Source organism: Phyllobates terribilis, unplaced genomic scaffold, assembly GCF_046119375.1.
Source record: "Phyllobates terribilis strain yellow unplaced genomic scaffold, ASM4611937v1 Scaffold_7__3_contigs__length_470593459, whole genome shotgun sequence".
In the NCBI taxonomy this organism is placed as follows: domain Eukaryota; kingdom Metazoa; phylum Chordata; class Amphibia; order Anura; family Dendrobatidae; genus Phyllobates; species Phyllobates terribilis.
The window spans coordinates 12,566,506-12,584,198 of record NW_027362767.1 but is presented as its reverse complement, the minus strand read 5'-3'; the positions used below and the strand labels follow the sequence as shown (position 1 = coordinate 12,584,198).

General features: G+C 60.9%; 1 protein-coding gene across 2 annotated transcripts in view; it reads right to left on the bottom strand.

The window, feature by feature from the left end:
- Positions 1-17,693, bottom strand: part of TSHR (thyroid stimulating hormone receptor) — a 408,340-nt gene that overhangs the window by 5,075 nt on the left and 385,572 nt on the right. For both annotated transcript variants that reach the window (XM_073637466.1, XM_073637467.1), the window contains 2 exons: positions 15,555-15,632; positions 13,246-13,434 (listed from right to left, as the gene is read on the bottom strand). In XM_073637466.1, the coding sequence (XP_073493567.1) occupies positions 13,246-13,434; positions 15,555-15,632 (267 nt within the window). The remainder of the gene's footprint in view (positions 1-13,245; positions 13,435-15,554; positions 15,633-17,693) is intronic.

The window sequence follows — 17,693 nt, the reverse complement described above, 5'->3', positions numbered from 1 at the left end:
GGTGCGGACCAGACTATTAATGTGGGGTCTCCAGGCACTGACGTGGCCGTGCGGATCAGACTATTAATGTGGGGTCTCCAGGCACTGACGTGGCTGGTGCGGACCAGACTATTAATGTGGGGTCTCCAGGCACTGACGTGGCCGTGCGGACCAGACTATTAATGTGGGGTCTCCAGGCACTGACGTGGCCGTGCGGACCAGACTATTAATGTGGGGGTCTCCGGGCACTGACGTGGCCGTGCGGACCAGACTATTAATGTGGGGTCTCCAGGCACTGACGTGGCTGGTGCGGACCAGACTATTAATGTGGGGTCTCCAGGCACTGACGTGGCCGTGCGGACCAGACTATTAATGTGGGGTCTCCAGGCACTGACGTGGCCGTGCGGACCAGACTATTAATGTGGGGTCTCCGGGCACTGACGTGGCTGGTGCGGCCCAGACTATTAATGTGGAGTCTCCGGGCACTGACGTGGCTGGTGCGGACCAGACTATTAATGTGGGGTCTCCGGGCACTGACGTGGCCGGGTGCGGACCAGGCTATTAATGTGGGGTCTCCAGGCACTGACGTGGCTGGTGCGGACCAGGCTATTAATGTGGGGTCTCCAGGCACTGACGTGGCTGGTGCGGACCAGGCTATTAATGTGGGGTCTCTGGGCACTGACGTGGCCGGGTGCGGACCAGGCTATTAATGTGGGGTCTCCAGGCACTGACGTGGCTGGTGCGGACCAGACTATTAATGTGGGGTCTCCAGGCACTGACGTGGCCGGGTGCGGACCAGGCTATTAATGTGGGGTCTCCAGGCACTGACGTGGCCGGGTGCGGTCCTGGCTATTAATGTGGGGTCTCCAGGCACTGACATGGCCGGGTGCGGACTCCGCTATTAATGTGGGGTCTCCGGGCACTGACGTGGCTGGTGCGGACCGGACTCCGCTATTAATGTGGGGTCTCTGGGCACTGACGTGGCTGGTGCGGACCGGACTCCACTATTAATGTGGGGTCTCCGGGCACTGACGTGGCTGGTGCGGACCAGACTATTAATGTGGGGTCTCCAGGCACTGACGTGGCTGGTGCGGACCAGGCTATTAATGTGGGCTTTCCAGGCACTGACGTGGCTGGTGCGGACCAGACTATTAATGTGGGGTCTCCAGGCACTGACGTGGCCGGGTGCGGACCAGGCTATTAATGTGGGGTCTCCAGGCACTGACGTGGCTGGTGCGGACCAGACTATTAATGTGGGGTCTCCAGGCACTGACGTGGCCGGGTGCGGACCAGGCTATTAATGTGGGGTCTCCGGGCACTGACGTGGCTGGTGCGGACCAGACTATTAATGTGGGGTCTCCAGGCACTGACGTGGCCGGGTGCGGACCAGGCTATTAATGTGGGGTCTCCAGGCACTGACGTGGCTGGTGCGGACCAGGCTATTAATGTGGGGTCTCTGGGCACTGACGTGGCCGGGTGCGGACCAGGCTATTAATGTGGGGTCTCCAGGCACTGACGTGGCCGGGTGCGGACCAGGCTATTAATGTGGGGTCTCCAGGCACTGACATGGCTGGTGCGGACCGGACTCCGCTATTAATGTGGGGTCTCTGGGCACTGACGTGGCCGGGTGCGGTCCTGGCTATTAATGTGGGGTCTCCAGGCACTGACATGGCCGGGTGCGGACTCCGCTATTAATGTGGGGTCTCCGGGCACTGACGTGGCTGGTGCGGACCGGACTCCGCTATTAATGTGGGGTCTCTGGGCACTGACGTGGCTGGTGCGGACCGGACTCCGCTATTAATGTGGGGTCTCCGGGCACTGACGTGGCTGGTGCAGACCGGACTCCGCTATTAATGTGGGGTCTCCGGGCACTGACGTGGCTGGTGCGGACCGGACTCCGCTATTAATGTGGGGTCTCCAGGCACTGACGTGGCCGGGTGCGGAGCAGACTATTAATGTGGGGTCTCCAGGCACTGACGTGGCAGGTGCAGACTGGGGTCTCCAGACACTGACATGGCCGATGCGGACCAGGCTATTAATGTGGGGGTCTCCAGGCACTAACGTGGCCGGTGCAGACCGGACCAGGCTATTAATGTGGGGGTCTCCAGGCACTGACGTGGCCGGTGCGGACCGGACTCCGCTATTAATGTGGGGTCTCCAGGCACTGACATGGCCGATGCGGACCAGTCTATTAATGTGGGGTCTCATGGCACTGACGTGGCCGGGTGCGGACCAGGCTATTAATGTGGGGTCTCCGGACACTAACTTGGCCGGGTGTGGACCAGACTATTAATGTGGGGTCTCCGGGCACTGATGTGGCTGGTGCGGACCCCGCTATTAATGTGGGGTCTCCAGGCACTGACATGGCCAATGCGGACCGGGCTACTAATGTGGGGTCTCCGGACACTGACGAGGCCGATGTGGATCAGACTCCGCTATTAATGTGTAGTATATGGCTGGGGTGGACCGGGCTATTAATGTGGGGTCTCCAGGCACTGACATGGCTGGTGCGGACCAAACTATTAATGTGGGGTCTCCAGGCACTGACGTAGCCGGTGCGGACCAGACTATTAATGTGGGGTCTCCAGGCACTGACATGGCTGGTGCGGAGCAGACTATTAATGTGGGGTCTCCAGGCACTGACGTGGCTGGTGCGGACCAGACTATTAATGTGGGGTCTCCGGGCACTGACGTGGCCGTGCGGACCAGACTATTAATGTGGGGTCTCCGGGCACTGACGTGGCCGTGCGGACCAGACTATTAATGTGGGGTCTCCGGGCACTGACGTGGCCGTGCGGACCAGACTATTAATGTGGGGTCTCCAGGCACTGACGTGGCCGTGCGGACCAGACTACTAATGTGGGGTCTCCGGGCACTGACGTGGCCGTGCGGACCAGACTATTAATGTGGGGGTCTCCGGGCACTGACGTGGCCGTGCGGACCAGACTATTAATGTGGGGGTCTCCGGGCACTGACGTGGCCGTGCGGACCAGACTATTAATGTGGGGGTCTCCGGGCACTGACGCGGCCGTGCGGACCAGACTATTAATGTGGGGGTCTCCGGGCACTGACGTGGCCGTGCGGACCAGACTATTAATGTGGGGGTCTCCGGGCACTGACGTGGCCGTGCGGACCAGACTATTAATGTGGGGTCTCCAGGCACTGACGTGGCCGTGCGGACCAGACTATTAATGTGGGGTCTCCAGGCACTAACGTGGCTGGTGCGGACCAGGCTATTAATGTGGGGTCTCTGGGCACTGACGTGGCCGTGCGGACCAGACTATTAATGTGGGGTCTCCAGGCACTGACGTGGCTGGTGCGGACCAGACTATTAATGTGGGGTCTCCAGGCACTGACGTGGCCGTGCGGACCAGACTATTAATGTGGGGTCTCCAGGCACTGACGTGGCTGGTGCGGACCAGACTATTAATGTGGGGTCTCCAGGCACTGACGTGGCCGTGCGGACCAGACTATTAATGTGGGGTCTCCAGGCACTGACGTGGCCGTGCGGACCAGACTATTAATGTGGGGGTCTCCGGGCACTGACGTGGCCGTGCGGACCAGACTATTAATGTGGGGTCTCCAGGCACTGACGTGGCTGGTGCGGACCAGACTATTAATGTGGGGTCTCCAGGCACTGACGTGGCCGTGCGGACCAGACTATTAATGTGGGGTCTCCAGGCACTGACGTGGCCGTGCGGACCAGACTATTAATGTGGGGTCTCCGGGCACTGACGTGGCTGGTGCGGCCCAGACTATTAATGTGGAGTCTCCGGGCACTGACGTGGCTGGTGCGGACCAGACTATTAATGTGGGGTCTCCGGGCACTGACGTGGCCGGGTGCGGACCAGGCTATTAATGTGGGGTCTCCAGGCACTGACGTGGCTGGTGCGGACCAGGCTATTAATGTGGGGTCTCCAGGCACTGACGTGGCTGGTGCGGACCAGGCTATTAATGTGGGGTCTCTGGGCACTGACGTGGCCGGGTGCGGACCAGGCTATTAATGTGGGGTCTCCAGGCACTGACGTGGCCGTGCGGACCAGACTATTAATGTGGGGTCTCCAGGCACTGACGTGGCCGTGCGGACCAGACTATTAATGTGGGGTCTCCAGGCACTAACGTGGCTGGTGCGGACCAGGCTATTAATGTGGGGTCTCTGGGCACTGACGTGGCCGTGCGGACCAGACTATTAATGTGGGGTCTCCAGGCACTGACGTGGCTGGTGCGGACCAGACTATTAATGTGGGGTCTCCAGGCACTGACGTGGCCGTGCGGACCAGACTATTAATGTGGGGTCTCCAGGCACTGACGTGGCTGGTGCGGACCAGACTATTAATGTGGGGTCTCCAGGCACTGACGTGGCCGTGCGGACCAGACTATTAATGTGGGGGTCTCCGGGCACTGACGTGGCCGTGCGGACCAGACTATTAATGTGGTGTCTCCAGGCACTGACGTGGCTGGTGCGGACCAGACTATTAATGTGGGGTCTCCAGGCACTGACGTGGCCGTGCGGACCAGACTATTAATGTGGGGTCTCCAGGCACTGACGTGGCCGTGCGGACCAGACTATTAATGTGGGGTCTCCGGGCACTGACGTGGCTGGTGCGGCCCAGACTATTAATGTGGAGTCTCCGGGCACTGACGTGGCTGGTGCGGACCAGACTATTAATGTGGGGTCTCCGGGCACTGACGTGGCCGGGTGCGGACCAGGCTATTAATGTGGGGTCTCCAGGCACTGACGTGGCTGGTGCGGACCAGGCTATTAATGTGGGGTCTCCAGGCACTGACGTGGCTGGTGCGGACCAGGCTATTAATGTGGGGTCTCTGGGCACTGACGTGGCCGGGTGCGGACCAGGCTATTAATGTGGGGTCTCCAGGCACTGACGTGGCTGGTGCGGACCAGACTATTAATGTGGGGTCTCCAGGCACTGACGTGGCCGGGTGCGGACCAGGCTATTAATGTGGGGTCTCCAGGCACTGACGTGGCCGGGTGCGGTCCTGGCTATTAATGTGGGGTCTCCAGGCACTGACATGGCCGGGTGCGGACTCCGCTATTAATGTGGGGTCTCCGGGCACTGACGTGGCTGGTGCGGACCGGACTCCGCTATTAATGTGGGGTCTCTGGGCACTGACGTGGCTGGTGCGGACCGGACTCCACTATTAATGTGGGGTCTCCGGGCACTGACGTGGCTGGTGCGGACCAGACTATTAATGTGGGGTCTCCAGGCACTGACGTGGCTGGTGCGGACCAGGCTATTAATGTGGGCTTTCCAGGCACTGACGTGGCTGGTGCGGACCAGACTATTAATGTGGGGTCTCCAGGCACTGACGTGGCCGGGTGCGGACCAGGCTATTAATGTGGGGTCTCCAGGCACTGACGTGGCTGGTGCGGACCAGACTATTAATGTGGGGTCTCCAGGCACTGACGTGGCCGGGTGCGGACCAGGCTATTAATGTGGGGTCTCCGGGCACTGACGTGGCTGGTGCGGACCAGACTATTAATGTGGGGTCTCCAGGCACTGACGTGGCCGGGTGCGGACCAGGCTATTAATGTGGGGTCTCCAGGCACTGACGTGGCTGGTGCGGACCAGGCTATTAATGTGGGGTCTCTGGGCACTGACGTGGCCGGGTGCGGACCAGGCTATTAATGTGGGGTCTCCAGGCACTGACGTGGCCGGGTGCGGACCAGGCTATTAATGTGGGGTCTCCAGGCACTGACATGGCTGGTGCGGACCGGACTCCGCTATTAATGTGGGGTCTCTGGGCACTGACGTGGCCGGGTGCGGTCCTGGCTATTAATGTGGGGTCTCCAGGCACTGACATGGCCGGGTGCGGACTCCGCTATTAATGTGGGGTCTCCGGGCACTGACGTGGCTGGTGCGGACCGGACTCCGCTATTAATGTGGGGTCTCTGGGCACTGACGTGGCTGGTGCGGACCGGACTCCGCTATTAATGTGGGGTCTCCGGGCACTGACGTGGCTGGTGCAGACCGGACTCCGCTATTAATGTGGGGTCTCCGGGCACTGACGTGGCTGGTGCGGACCGGACTCCGCTATTAATGTGGGGTCTCCAGGCACTGACGTGGCCGGGTGCGGAGCAGACTATTAATGTGGGGTCTCCAGGCACTGACGTGGCAGGTGCAGACTGGGGTCTCCAGACACTGACATGGCCGATGCGGACCAGGCTATTAATGTGGGGGTCTCCAGGCACTGACGTGGCCGGGTGCGGACCAGGCTATTAATGTGGGGTCTCCAGGCACTGACGTGGCTGGTGCGGACCAGGCTATTAATGTGGGGTCTCTGGGCACTGACGTGGCCGGGTGCGGACCAGGCTATTAATGTGGGGTCTCCAGGCACTGACGTGGCCGGGTGCGGACCAGGCTATTAATGTGGGGTCTCCAGGCACTGACATGGCTGGTGCGGACCGGACTCCGCTATTAATGTGGGGTCTCTGGGCACTGACGTGGCCGGGTGCGGTCCTGGCTATTAATGTGGGGTCTCCAGGCACTGACATGGCCGGGTGCGGACTCCGCTATTAATGTGGGGTCTCCGGGCACTGACGTGGCTGGTGCGGACCGGACTCCGCTATTAATGTGGGGTCTCTGGGCACTGACGTGGCTGGTGCGGACCGGACTCCGCTATTAATGTGGGGTCTCCGGGCACTGACGTGGCTGGTGCAGACCGGACTCCGCTATTAATGTGGGGTCTCCGGGCACTGACGTGGCTGGTGCGGACCGGACTCCGCTATTAATGTGGAGTCTCCAGGCACTGACGTGGCCGGGTGCGGAGCAGACTATTAATGTGGGGTCTCCAGGCACTGACGTGGCAGGTGCAGACTGGGGTCTCCAGACACTGACATGGCCGATGCGGACCAGGCTATTAATGTGGGGGTCTCCAGGCACTAACGTGGCCGGTGCAGACCGGACCAGGCTATTAATGTGGGGGTCTCCAGGCACTGACGTGGCCGGTGCGGACCGGACTCCGCTATTAATGTGGGGTCTCCAGGCACTGACATGGCCGATGCGGACCAGTCTATTAATGTGGGGTCTCATGGCACTGACGTGGCCGGGTGCGGACCAGGCTATTAATGTGGGGTCTCCGGACACTAACTTGGCCGGGTGTGGACCAGACTATTAATGTGGGGTCTCCGGGCACTGACGTGGCTGGTGCGGACCCCGCTATTAATGTGGGGTCTCCAGGCACTGACATGGCCAATGCGGACCGGGCTACTAATGTGGGGTCTCCGGACACTGACGAGGCCGATGTGGATCAGACTCCGCTATTAATGTGTAGTATATGGCTGGGGTGGACCGGGCTATTAATGTGGGGTCTCCAGGCACTGACATGGCTGGTGCGGACCAAACTATTAATGTGGGGTCTCCAGGCACTGACGTAGCCGGTGCGGACCAGACTATTAATGTGGGGTCTCCAGGCACTGACATGGCTGGTGCGGAGCAGACTATTAATGTGGGGTCTCCAGGCACTGACGTGGCTGGTGCGGACCAGACTATTAATGTGGGGTCTCCGGGCACTGACGTGGCCGTGCGGACCAGACTATTAATGTGGGGTCTCCGGGCACTGACGTGGCCGTGCGGACCAGACTATTAATGTGGGGTCTCCGGGCACTGACGTGGCCGTGCGGACCAGACTATTAATGTGGGGTCTCCAGGCACTGACGTGGCCGTGCGGACCAGACTACTAATGTGGGGTCTCCGGGCACTGACGTGGCCGTGCGGACCAGACTATTAATGTGGGGGTCTCCGGGCACTGACGTGGCCGTGCGGACCAGACTATTAATGTGGGGGTCTCCGGGCACTGACGTGGCCGTGCGGACCAGACTATTAATGTGGGGGTCTCCGGGCACTGACGCGGCCGTGCGGACCAGACTATTAATGTGGGGGTCTCCGGGCACTGACGTGGCCGTGCGGACCAGACTATTAATGTGGGGGTCTCCGGGCACTGACGTGGCCGTGCGGACCACACTATTAATGTGGGGTCTCCAGGCACTGACGTGGCCGTGCGGACCAGACTATTAATGTGGGGTCTCCAGGCACTAACGTGGCTGGTGCGGACCAGGCTATTAATGTGGGGTCTCTGGGCACTGACGTGGCCGTGCGGACCAGACTATTAATGTGGGGTCTCCAGGCACTGACGTGGCTGGTGCGGACCAGACTATTAATGTGGGGTCTCCAGGCACTGACGTGGCCGTGCGGACCAGACTATTAATGTGGGGTCTCCAGGCACTGACGTGGCTGGTGCGGACCAGACTATTAATGTGGGGTCTCCAGGCACTGACGTGGCCGTGCGGACCAGACTATTAATGTGGGGTCTCCAGGCACTGACGTGGCCGTGCGGACCAGACTATTAATGTGGGGGTCTCCGGGCACTGACGTGGCCGTGCGGACCAGACTATTAATGTGGGGTCTCCAGGCACTGACGTGGCTGGTGCGGACCAGACTATTAATGTGGGGTCTCCAGGCACTGACGTGGCCGTGCGGACCAGACTATTAATGTGGGGTCTCCAGGCACTGACGTGGCCGTGTGGACCAGACTATTAATGTGGGGTCTCCGGGCACTGACGTGGCTGGTGCGGCCCAGACTATTAATGTGGAGTCTCCGGGCACTGACGTGGCTGGTGCGGACCAGACTATTAATGTGGGGTCTCCGGGCACTGACGTGGCCGGGTGCGGACCAGGCTATTAATGTGGGGTCTCCAGGCACTGACGTGGCTGGTGCGGACCAGGCTATTAATGTGGGGTCTCCAGGCACTGACGTGGCTGGTGCGGACCAGGCTATTAATGTGGGGTCTCTGGGCACTGACGTGGCCGGGTGCGGACCAGGCTATTAATGTGGGGTCTCCAGGCACTGACGTGGCCGTGCGGACCAGACTATTAATGTGGGGTCTCCAGGCACTGACGTGGCCGTGCGGACCAGACTATTAATGTGGGGTCTCCAGGCACTAACGTGGCTGGTGCGGACCAGGCTATTAATGTGGGGTCTCTGGGCACTGACGTGGCCGTGCGGACCAGACTATTAATGTGGGGTCTCCAGGCACTGACGTGGCTGGTGCGGACCAGACTATTAATGTGGGGTCTCCAGGCACTGACGTGGCCGTGCGGACCAGACTATTAATGTGGGGTCTCCAGGCACTGACGTGGCTGGTGCGGACCAGACTATTAATGTGGGGTCTCCAGGCACTGACGTGGCCGTGCGGACCAGACTATTAATGTGGGGGTCTCCGGGCACTGACGTGGCCGTGCGGACCAGACTATTAATGTGGTGTCTCCAGGCACTGACGTGGCTGGTGCGGACCAGACTATTAATGTGGGGTCTCCAGGCACTGACGTGGCCGTGCGGACCAGACTATTAATGTGGGGTCTCCAGGCACTGACGTGGCCGTGCGGACCAGACTATTAATGTGGGGTCTCCGGGCACTGACGTGGCTGGTGCGGCCCAGACTATTAATGTGGAGTCTCCGGGCACTGACGTGGCTGATGCGGACCAGACTATTAATGTGGGGTCTCCGGGCACTGACGTGGCCGGGTGCGGACCAGGCTATTAATGTGGGGTCTCCAGGCACTGACGTGGCTGGTGCGGACCAGGCTATTAATGTGGGGTCTCCAGGCACTGACGTGGCTGGTGCGGACCAGGCTATTAATGTGGGGTCTCTGGGCACTGACGTGGCCGGGTGCGGACCAGGCTATTAATGTGGGGTCTCCAGGCACTGACGTGGCTGGTGCGGACCAGACTATTAATGTGGGGTCTCCAGGCACTGACGTGGCCGGGTGCGGACCAGGCTATTAATGTGGGGTCTCCAGGCACTGACGTGGCCGGGTGCGGTCCTGGCTATTAATGTGGGGTCTCCAGGCACTGACATGGCCGGGTGCGGACTCCGCTATTAATGTGGGGTCTCCGGGCACTGACGTGGCTGGTGCGGACCGGACTCCGCTATTAATGTGGGGTCTCTGGGAACTGACGTGGCTGGTGCGGACCGGACTCCACTATTAATGTGGGGTCTCCGGGCACTGACGTGGCTGGTGCGGACCAGACTATTAATGTGGGGTCTCCAGGCACTGACGTGGCTGGTGCGGACCAGGCTATTAATGTGGGCTTTCCAGGCACTGACGTGGCTGGTGCGGACCAGACTATTAATGTGGGGTCTCCAGGCACTGACGTGGCCGGGTGCGGACCAGGCTATTAATGTGGGGTCTCCAGGCACTGACGTGGCTGGTGCGGACCAGACTATTAATGTGGGGTCTCCAGGCACTGACGTGGCCGGGTGCGGACCAGGCTATTAATGTGGGGTCTCCGGGCACTGACGTGGCTGGTGCGGACCAGACTATTAATGTGGGGTCTCCAGGCACTGACGTGGCCGGGTGCGGACCAGGCTATTAATGTGGGGTCTCCAGGCACTGACGTGGCTGGTGCGGACCAGGCTATTAATGTGGGGTCTCTGGGCACTGACGTGGCCGGGTGCGGACCAGGCTATTAATGTGGGGTCTCCAGGCACTGACGTGGCCGGGTGCGGACCAGGCTATTAATGTGGGGTCTCCAGGCACTGACATGGCTGGTGCGGACCGGACTCCGCTATTAATGTGGGGTCTCTGGGCACTGACGTGGCCGGGTGCGGTCCTGGCTATTAATGTGGGGTCTCCAGGCACTGACATGGCCGGGTGCGGACTCCGCTATTAATGTGGGGTCTCCGGGCACTGACGTGGCTGGTGCGGACCGGACTCCGCTATTAATGTGGGGTCTCTGGGCACTGACGTGGCTGGTGCGGACCGGACTCCGCTATTAATGTGGGGTCTCCGGGCACTGACGTGGCTGGTGCAGACCGGACTCCGCTATTAATGTGGGGTCTCCGGGCACTGACGTGGCTGGTGCGGACCGGACTCCGCTATTAATGTGGGGTCTCCAGGCACTGACGTGGCCGGGTGCGGAGCAGACTATTAATGTGGGGTCTCCAGGCACTGACGTGGCAGGTGCAGACTGGGGTCTCCAGACACTGACATGGCCGATGCGGACCAGGCTATTAATGTGGGGGTCTCCAGGCACTAACGTGGCCGGTGCAGACCGGACCAGGCTATTAATGTGGGGGTCTCCAGGCACTGACGTGGCCGGTGCGGACCGGACTCCGCTATTAATGTGGGGTCTCCAGGCACTGACATGGCCGATGCGGACCAGTCTATTAATGTGGGGTCTCATGGCACTGACGTGGCCGGGTGCGGACCAGGCTATTAATGTGGGGTCTCCGGACACTAACTTGGCCGGGTGTGGACCAGACTATTAATGTGGGGTCTCCGGGCACTGACGTGGCTGGTGCGGACCCCGCTATTAATGTGGGGTCTCCAGGCACTGACATGGCCAATGCGGACCGGGCTACTAATGTGGGGTCTCCGGACACTGACGAGGCCGATGTGGATCAGACTCCGCTATTAATGTGTAGTATATGGCTGGGGTGGACCGGGCTATTAATGTGGGGTCTCCAGGCACTGACATGGCTGGTGCGGACCAAACTATTAATGTGGGGTCTCCAGGCACTGACGTAGCCGGTGCGGACCAGACTATTAATCGGGGGTCTCCAGGCACTGACGTGGCTGGTGCGGACCACGCTATTAATGTGGGGTCTCAGGAACTGACATGGCTGGTGCGGACCAGGCTATTAATGTGGGGTCTCCAGGCACTGACATGGCCGATGCGGACTGAGCTATTAATGTGGGGTCTTCAGGCACTGACATGGCCGATACGGACCGGGCTATTAATGTGGGGTCTCCAGGCACTCACGTGGCCGGGTGTGGACCAGGCTATTAATGTGGGGTTTCCAGGCACTGACGTGGCCGGGTGTGGACCAGGCTATTAATGTGGGGTCTCCGGGCACTGACGTGGCTGGTGCGGACCCCGCTATTAATGTGGGGTCTCCAGGCACTGACATGGCCGATGCGGACCGGGCTATTAATGTGAGGGTCTCCGGGCACTGACGTGGCCGTGCGGACAGGACCAGGCTATTAATGTGGGGTCTCCAGGCACTGACGAGGCCGATGTGGATCGGACTCTGCTATTAATGTGGGGTCTCCGGCCTCTGGGCACTGACATGGCTGGGGTGGACCGGGCTATTAATGTGGAGTCTCCGGGCACCGACGTGGCTGGTGCGGACCCCGCTATTAATGTGGGGTCTCCAGGCACTGACATGGCCGATGCGGACCGGGCTATTAATGTGAGGGTCTCCGGGCACTGACGTGGCTGTGCGGACCAGGCTATTAATGTGGGGTGTCCGGGCACTGACGCGGCCAGTGCGGACCCCGCTATTAATGTGGGGGTCTCCAGGCACTGACGAGGCCGGTGCGGACCAGGCTATTAATGTGGGGTCTCCGAGCACTGACATGGCCGGCGCGGACCCCGCTATTAATGTGGGGGTCTCCAGGCACTGACGTGGCTGGGTGCGGACCAGGCTATTAATGTGGGGGTCTCCAGGCACTGACGTGGCAGGTGCAGACTGGGCTATTAATGTGGGGTCTCCAGGCACTGACGTGGCAGGTGCAGACTGGGCTATTAATGTGGGGTCTCCGGGCACTGACGTGGCTGGTGCGGACCCCGCTATTAATGTGGGGTCTCCAGGCACTGACATGGCCGATGCGGACCGGGCTATTAATGTGAGGGTCTCCGGGCACTGACGTGGCCGTGCGGACAGGACCAGGCTATTAATGTGGGGTCTCCAGGCACTGACGAGGCCGATGTGGATCGGACTCTGCTATTAATGTGGGGTCTCCGGCCTCTGGGCACTGACATGGCTGGGGTGGACCGGGCTATTAATGTGGAGTCTCCGGGCACCGACGTGGCTGGTGCGGACCCCGCTATTAATGTGGGGTCTCCAGGCACTGACATGGCCGATGCGGACCGGGCTATTAATGTGAGGGTCTCCGGGCACTGACGTGGCTGTGCGGACCAGGCTATTAATGTGGGGGTCTCCAGGCACTGACGAGGCCGGTGCGGACCAGGCTATTAATGTGGGGTCTCTGAGCACTGACATGGCCGGCGCGGACCCCGCTATTAATGTGGGGGTCTCCAGGCACTGACGTGGCTGGGTGCGGACCAGGCTATTAATGTGGGGGTCTCCAGGCACTGACGTGGCAGGTGCAGACTGGGCTATTAATGTGGGGTCTCCAGGCACTGACGTGGCAGGTGCAGACTGGGCTATTAATGTGGGGTCTCCGGGCACTGACACGGCCGGTGCGGACAGGACCAGCCCGGAATAGACACGTTACAAACCTCTTCTTCTTGGTCCAGTTGGTAAAGGCACAGCAGTGACTGGGGTAGGACAGGTCGGCCGTTGCCAGGTGCACAAAGGTGTTTAATGGGGGCAACTTCTTCAGATACCAGGTGCTCTGTGCCTGCAGATGCTTTAGGTACTTCAGACCTTTGGTGGGCAATGAGGAAATGGCCGTCCTGGAGATGTCCCTGGATGAACAGAAAGAACTGTGAAGTGGTGCAGACTGACCCCGCCTACGGGTCTAGCCCCACCCACTCGCCCAGTTATGTGGGAATATTAACAGCGTTTTCAGACGCCAGGATATGTGGCTGCATCGGGCCTGGTCTTCTCTGGCTGCTGCTCCCCTCTGGCCGCTGCTCCCCACTGGCCGCTGCCCCCCACTGGTCGCTGCCCCCCACTGGCCGCTGGTCTCCTCTGGAAGCTGCTCCCCACTGGCTGCTGCTCCCCTCTGGCTGCTGCTCCCCTCTGGCTGCTGCCCCCCACTGGCTGCTGCTCCCCTCTGGCTGCTGCCCCCCTCTGGCTGCTGCCCCCCACTGGCTGCTGCCCCCCACTGGCTGCTGCTCCCCACTGGCTGCTGCTCCCCTCTGGCTGCTGCTCCCCTCTGGCTGCTGCTCCCCTCTGGCTGCTGCTCCCCTCTGGCTGCTGCTGGTCTCCTCTAGCTGCTGCTCCCCACTGGCAGCTGCTCCTCACTGGCAGCTGCTCCTCACTGGCAGCTGCTCCCCTCTGGCTGCTGGTCTCCTCTGGCTGCTGGTCCCCACTGGCTGCTGCTCCCCTCTGGCTGCTGCTCCCCACTGGCTGCTGCTCCCCTCTGGCTGCTGCTCCCCTCTGGCTGCTGCTGGTCTCCTCTAGCTGCTGCTCCCCACTGGCAGCTGCTCCTCACTGGCAGCTGCTCCCCTCTGGCTGCTGGTCTCCTCTGGCTGCTGGTCTCCTCTGGCTGCTGGTCTCCTCTGGCTGCTGGTCTCCTCTAGCTGCTGCTCCCCACTGGCTGCTGCTCCCCACTGGCTGCTGGTCTCCTCTGGCTGCTGCTCCCCACTGGCTGCTGCTCCCCACTGGCTGCTGGTCTCCTCTAGCAGCTGCTCCCCACTGGCTGCTGCTCCCCTCTGGCTGCCGCTGCTCCCCTCTGGCTGCCGCTGCTCCCCTCTGGCTGCCGCTGCTCCCCTCTGGCTGCCGCTGCTCCCCTCTGGCTGCCGCTCCCCTCTGGCTGCTGCTGCTCCCCACTGGCTGCTGCTGCTCCCCACTGGCTGCTGCTGCTCCCCGGTGGCCGTTGGTTTCCTCTGGCTGCTGATCCCCTCTGGATAGTGGTCTCCTCTGGCTGCTGATCCCCTCTGGATAGTGGTCTCACCTTAGCCAGGTGCATTCTGGGAGTGATCCCAGCGATCTGATCATGGCTTGGGAGCTGCTGCTCCCCTCTGGCTGCTGCTCCCCTCTGGCTGCTGCTCCCCTCTGGCTGCTGCTGGTCTCCTCTAGCTGCTGCTCCCCACTGGCAGCTGCTCCTCACTGGCAGCTGCTCCTCACTGGCAGCTGCTCCCCTCTGGCTGCTGGTCTCCTCTGGCTGCTGGTCTCCTCTAGCTGCTGCTCCCCACTGCCTGCTGCTCCCCACTGGCTGCTGCTCCCCTCTGGCTGCTGCTCCCCACTGGCTGCTGCTCCCCACTGGCTGCTGCTGGTCTCCTCTAGCTGCTGCTCCCCACTGGCAGCTGCTCCTCACTGGCAGCTGCTCCCCTCTGGCTGCTGGTCTCCTCTGGCTGCTGGTCTCCTCTGGCTGCTGGTCTCCTCTAGCTGCTGCTCCCCACTGGCTGCTGCTCCCCACTGGCTGCTGGTCTCCTCTAGCAGCTGCTCCCCACTGGCTGCTGCTCCCCTCTGGCTGCCGCTGCTCCCCTCTGGCTGCCGCTGCTCCCCTCTGGCTGCCGCTGCTCCCCTGGCTGCTGCTCCCCTCTGGCTGCCGCTGCTCCCCTCTGGCTGCCGCTGCTCCCCTCTGGCTGCCGCTGCTCCCCTCTGGCTGCCGCTGCTCCCCTCTGGCTGCTGCTGCTCCCCACTGGCTGCTGCTGCTCCCCAGTGGCTGCTCCCCAGTGGCTGCTCCCCAGTGGCCGTTGGTTTCCTCTGGCTGGTGGTCTCCTCTGGCTGCTGATCCCCTCTGGATAGTGGTCTCCTCTGGCTGCTGATCCCCTCTGGATAGTGGTCTCACCTTAGCCAGGTGCATTCTGGGAGTGACCCCAGCGATCTGATCATGGCTTGGGAACTTTTGTATTGTGGGGACGACTTCACCATTTACAATACTTTTCACTAAAACACTTTGGAAAACCTCACTCACAAGGTTGTGGGTCCTGAGACGACCCCCATAAAGACTTCCTTGTGGAGCCCACCCAGACGTTCATTGTTGTGCAGGTCCCTAGAAGAGAGGAGAGAAGGGTTCAGATGCTGGAGCCGAGGCTGCTTGTGGTTTAGGCACAGTCTCCCGCAGGAGGAGTGTTACTGGGTGTTACCAGCTGGCTCTCGCTTCGCTCAGCTTGTTGATGCACATGCAGAGGTTCTCCAGCATTTCGTGCCGGTGACGAAGCCCACAGCCGTGACTTGTGACACCGACCTCGGAGAAGAACCTGCACATAATCCCGCCGCCACCTCTTGCCAATAAGTGTAACCGTCTGGATGGGTAATCTCCAGCACAAAAAGGGTTACCTGGCTCAGCGGCAATGGAGAATTGCTTCAGCGTGGGAAGAAGGAAACTTTCAAAGCCCAGCAGCCTGGCAAGTGGATCTCACAATCCTTTCTCTGCGTCTTAATGAGCCACCTCCACCCGGTCCCTCCCTGAGATCTGCAGTCTGCAAAATGTCTCATGTTCTCAGGCTGAAAAAATAGAAACGCCAGAGCCGAGATTCTGATCTCAACCTCCACCCTTCATTACTGTGAAAGGCTGGGAAAACGAGGGGTTAACAAGTGCATCATGGGAGACGTCGGCACGATGACCCACAACACCGTAAACTGCGCATACACCCGGCCCGGAGTCACAGCCACTGCTCCATGGTCATAGCGGCTCATGGGCGCTCACCACCAATAGAGATTCTGCATTTCTTCCAGCTCTGAAATAAAATCTACCCGGAGATCCCACAAGTCATTCCTAGTTCTCCAAGGGAATCCATTGCCCCAACCAGTAAGGAGAACAGGTGAGAGAGACACGTGTCCATCACCGTCAACTAAGGCATGGACGATGCAAGGCATGGAATCAACCCTGGAACTTCCTCTGTACTGGTTAACCCATAGGAAGGAAGATCACCTTTCATGGGTTAGTCAGCCGAGTCTGCGGGAGGTGGTCAGCCGAGTCTGCGGGGGGTCGTCGGCCGGGTCTGCGGGAGGTGGTCGGCCGGGTCTGCGGGGGGTTGTCGGCCGGGTCTGTGGGGGGTGGTCGGCCGGGTCTGCGGGAGGTGGTCGGCCGGGTCTGCGGGAGGTGGTCGGCCGGGTCTGCGGGGGGTCGTCGGCCGGGTCTGCGGGGGGTCGTCGGCCGGGTCTGCGGGGGGTCGTCGGCCGGGTCTGCGGGGGGTCGTCGGCCGGGTCTGCGGGGGGTCGTCGGCCGGGTCTGCGGGAGGTGGTCAGCCGGGTCTGCGGGAGGTGGTCAGCCGGGTCTGCGGGAGGTGGTCGGCCGGGTCTGCGGGGGGTCGTCGGCCGGGTCTGCGGGGGGTCGTCGGCCGGGTCTGCGGGGGGTCGTCGGCCGGGTCTGCGGGGGGTCGTCGGCCGGGTCTGCGGGAGGTGGTCAGCCGGGTCTGCGGGAGGTGGTCAGCCGGGTCTGTGGGGGGTGATCAGCCAGTTCCTTACAGCTCCATGGACCAGTCATACTATTTTGTTTTAAGAAATGTAAGTCTTGTTACTGCTGTGACCGGATTCTAATAACGACTGCTCTTACCATAAAGAACCAGATCCTGGGCGCCTACTCTACAGATTCACTGCTCTTACCATAAAGAACCAGATCCTGGGCGCCTGCTCTACAGATTCACTGCTCTTACCATAAAGAACCAGATCCTGGGCGCCTGCTCTACAGATTCACTGCTCTTACCGTAAAGAACCAGATCCTGGGCGCCTGCTCTACAGATTCACTGCTCTTACAGTAAAGAACCAGATCCTGGGCGCCTACTCTACAGATTCACTGCTCTTACAGTAAAGAACCAGATCCTGGGCGCCTGCTCTACAGATTCACTGCTCTTACAGTAAAGAACCAGATCCTGGGCGCCTGCTCTACAGATTCACTGCTCTTACAGTAAAGAACCAGATCCTGGGCGCCTGCTCTACAGATTCACTGCTCTTACAGTAAAGAACCAGATCCTGGGCGCCTACTCTACAGATTCACTGCTCTTACAGTAAAGAAGTGCCTCCTGAGATTACTGGGCAAAAGATCCTGAGGTGACAGCTCCAGATTCACATGCTGAAGAATGCTGCTCCTCCCTGGAGATTGAACCTATTT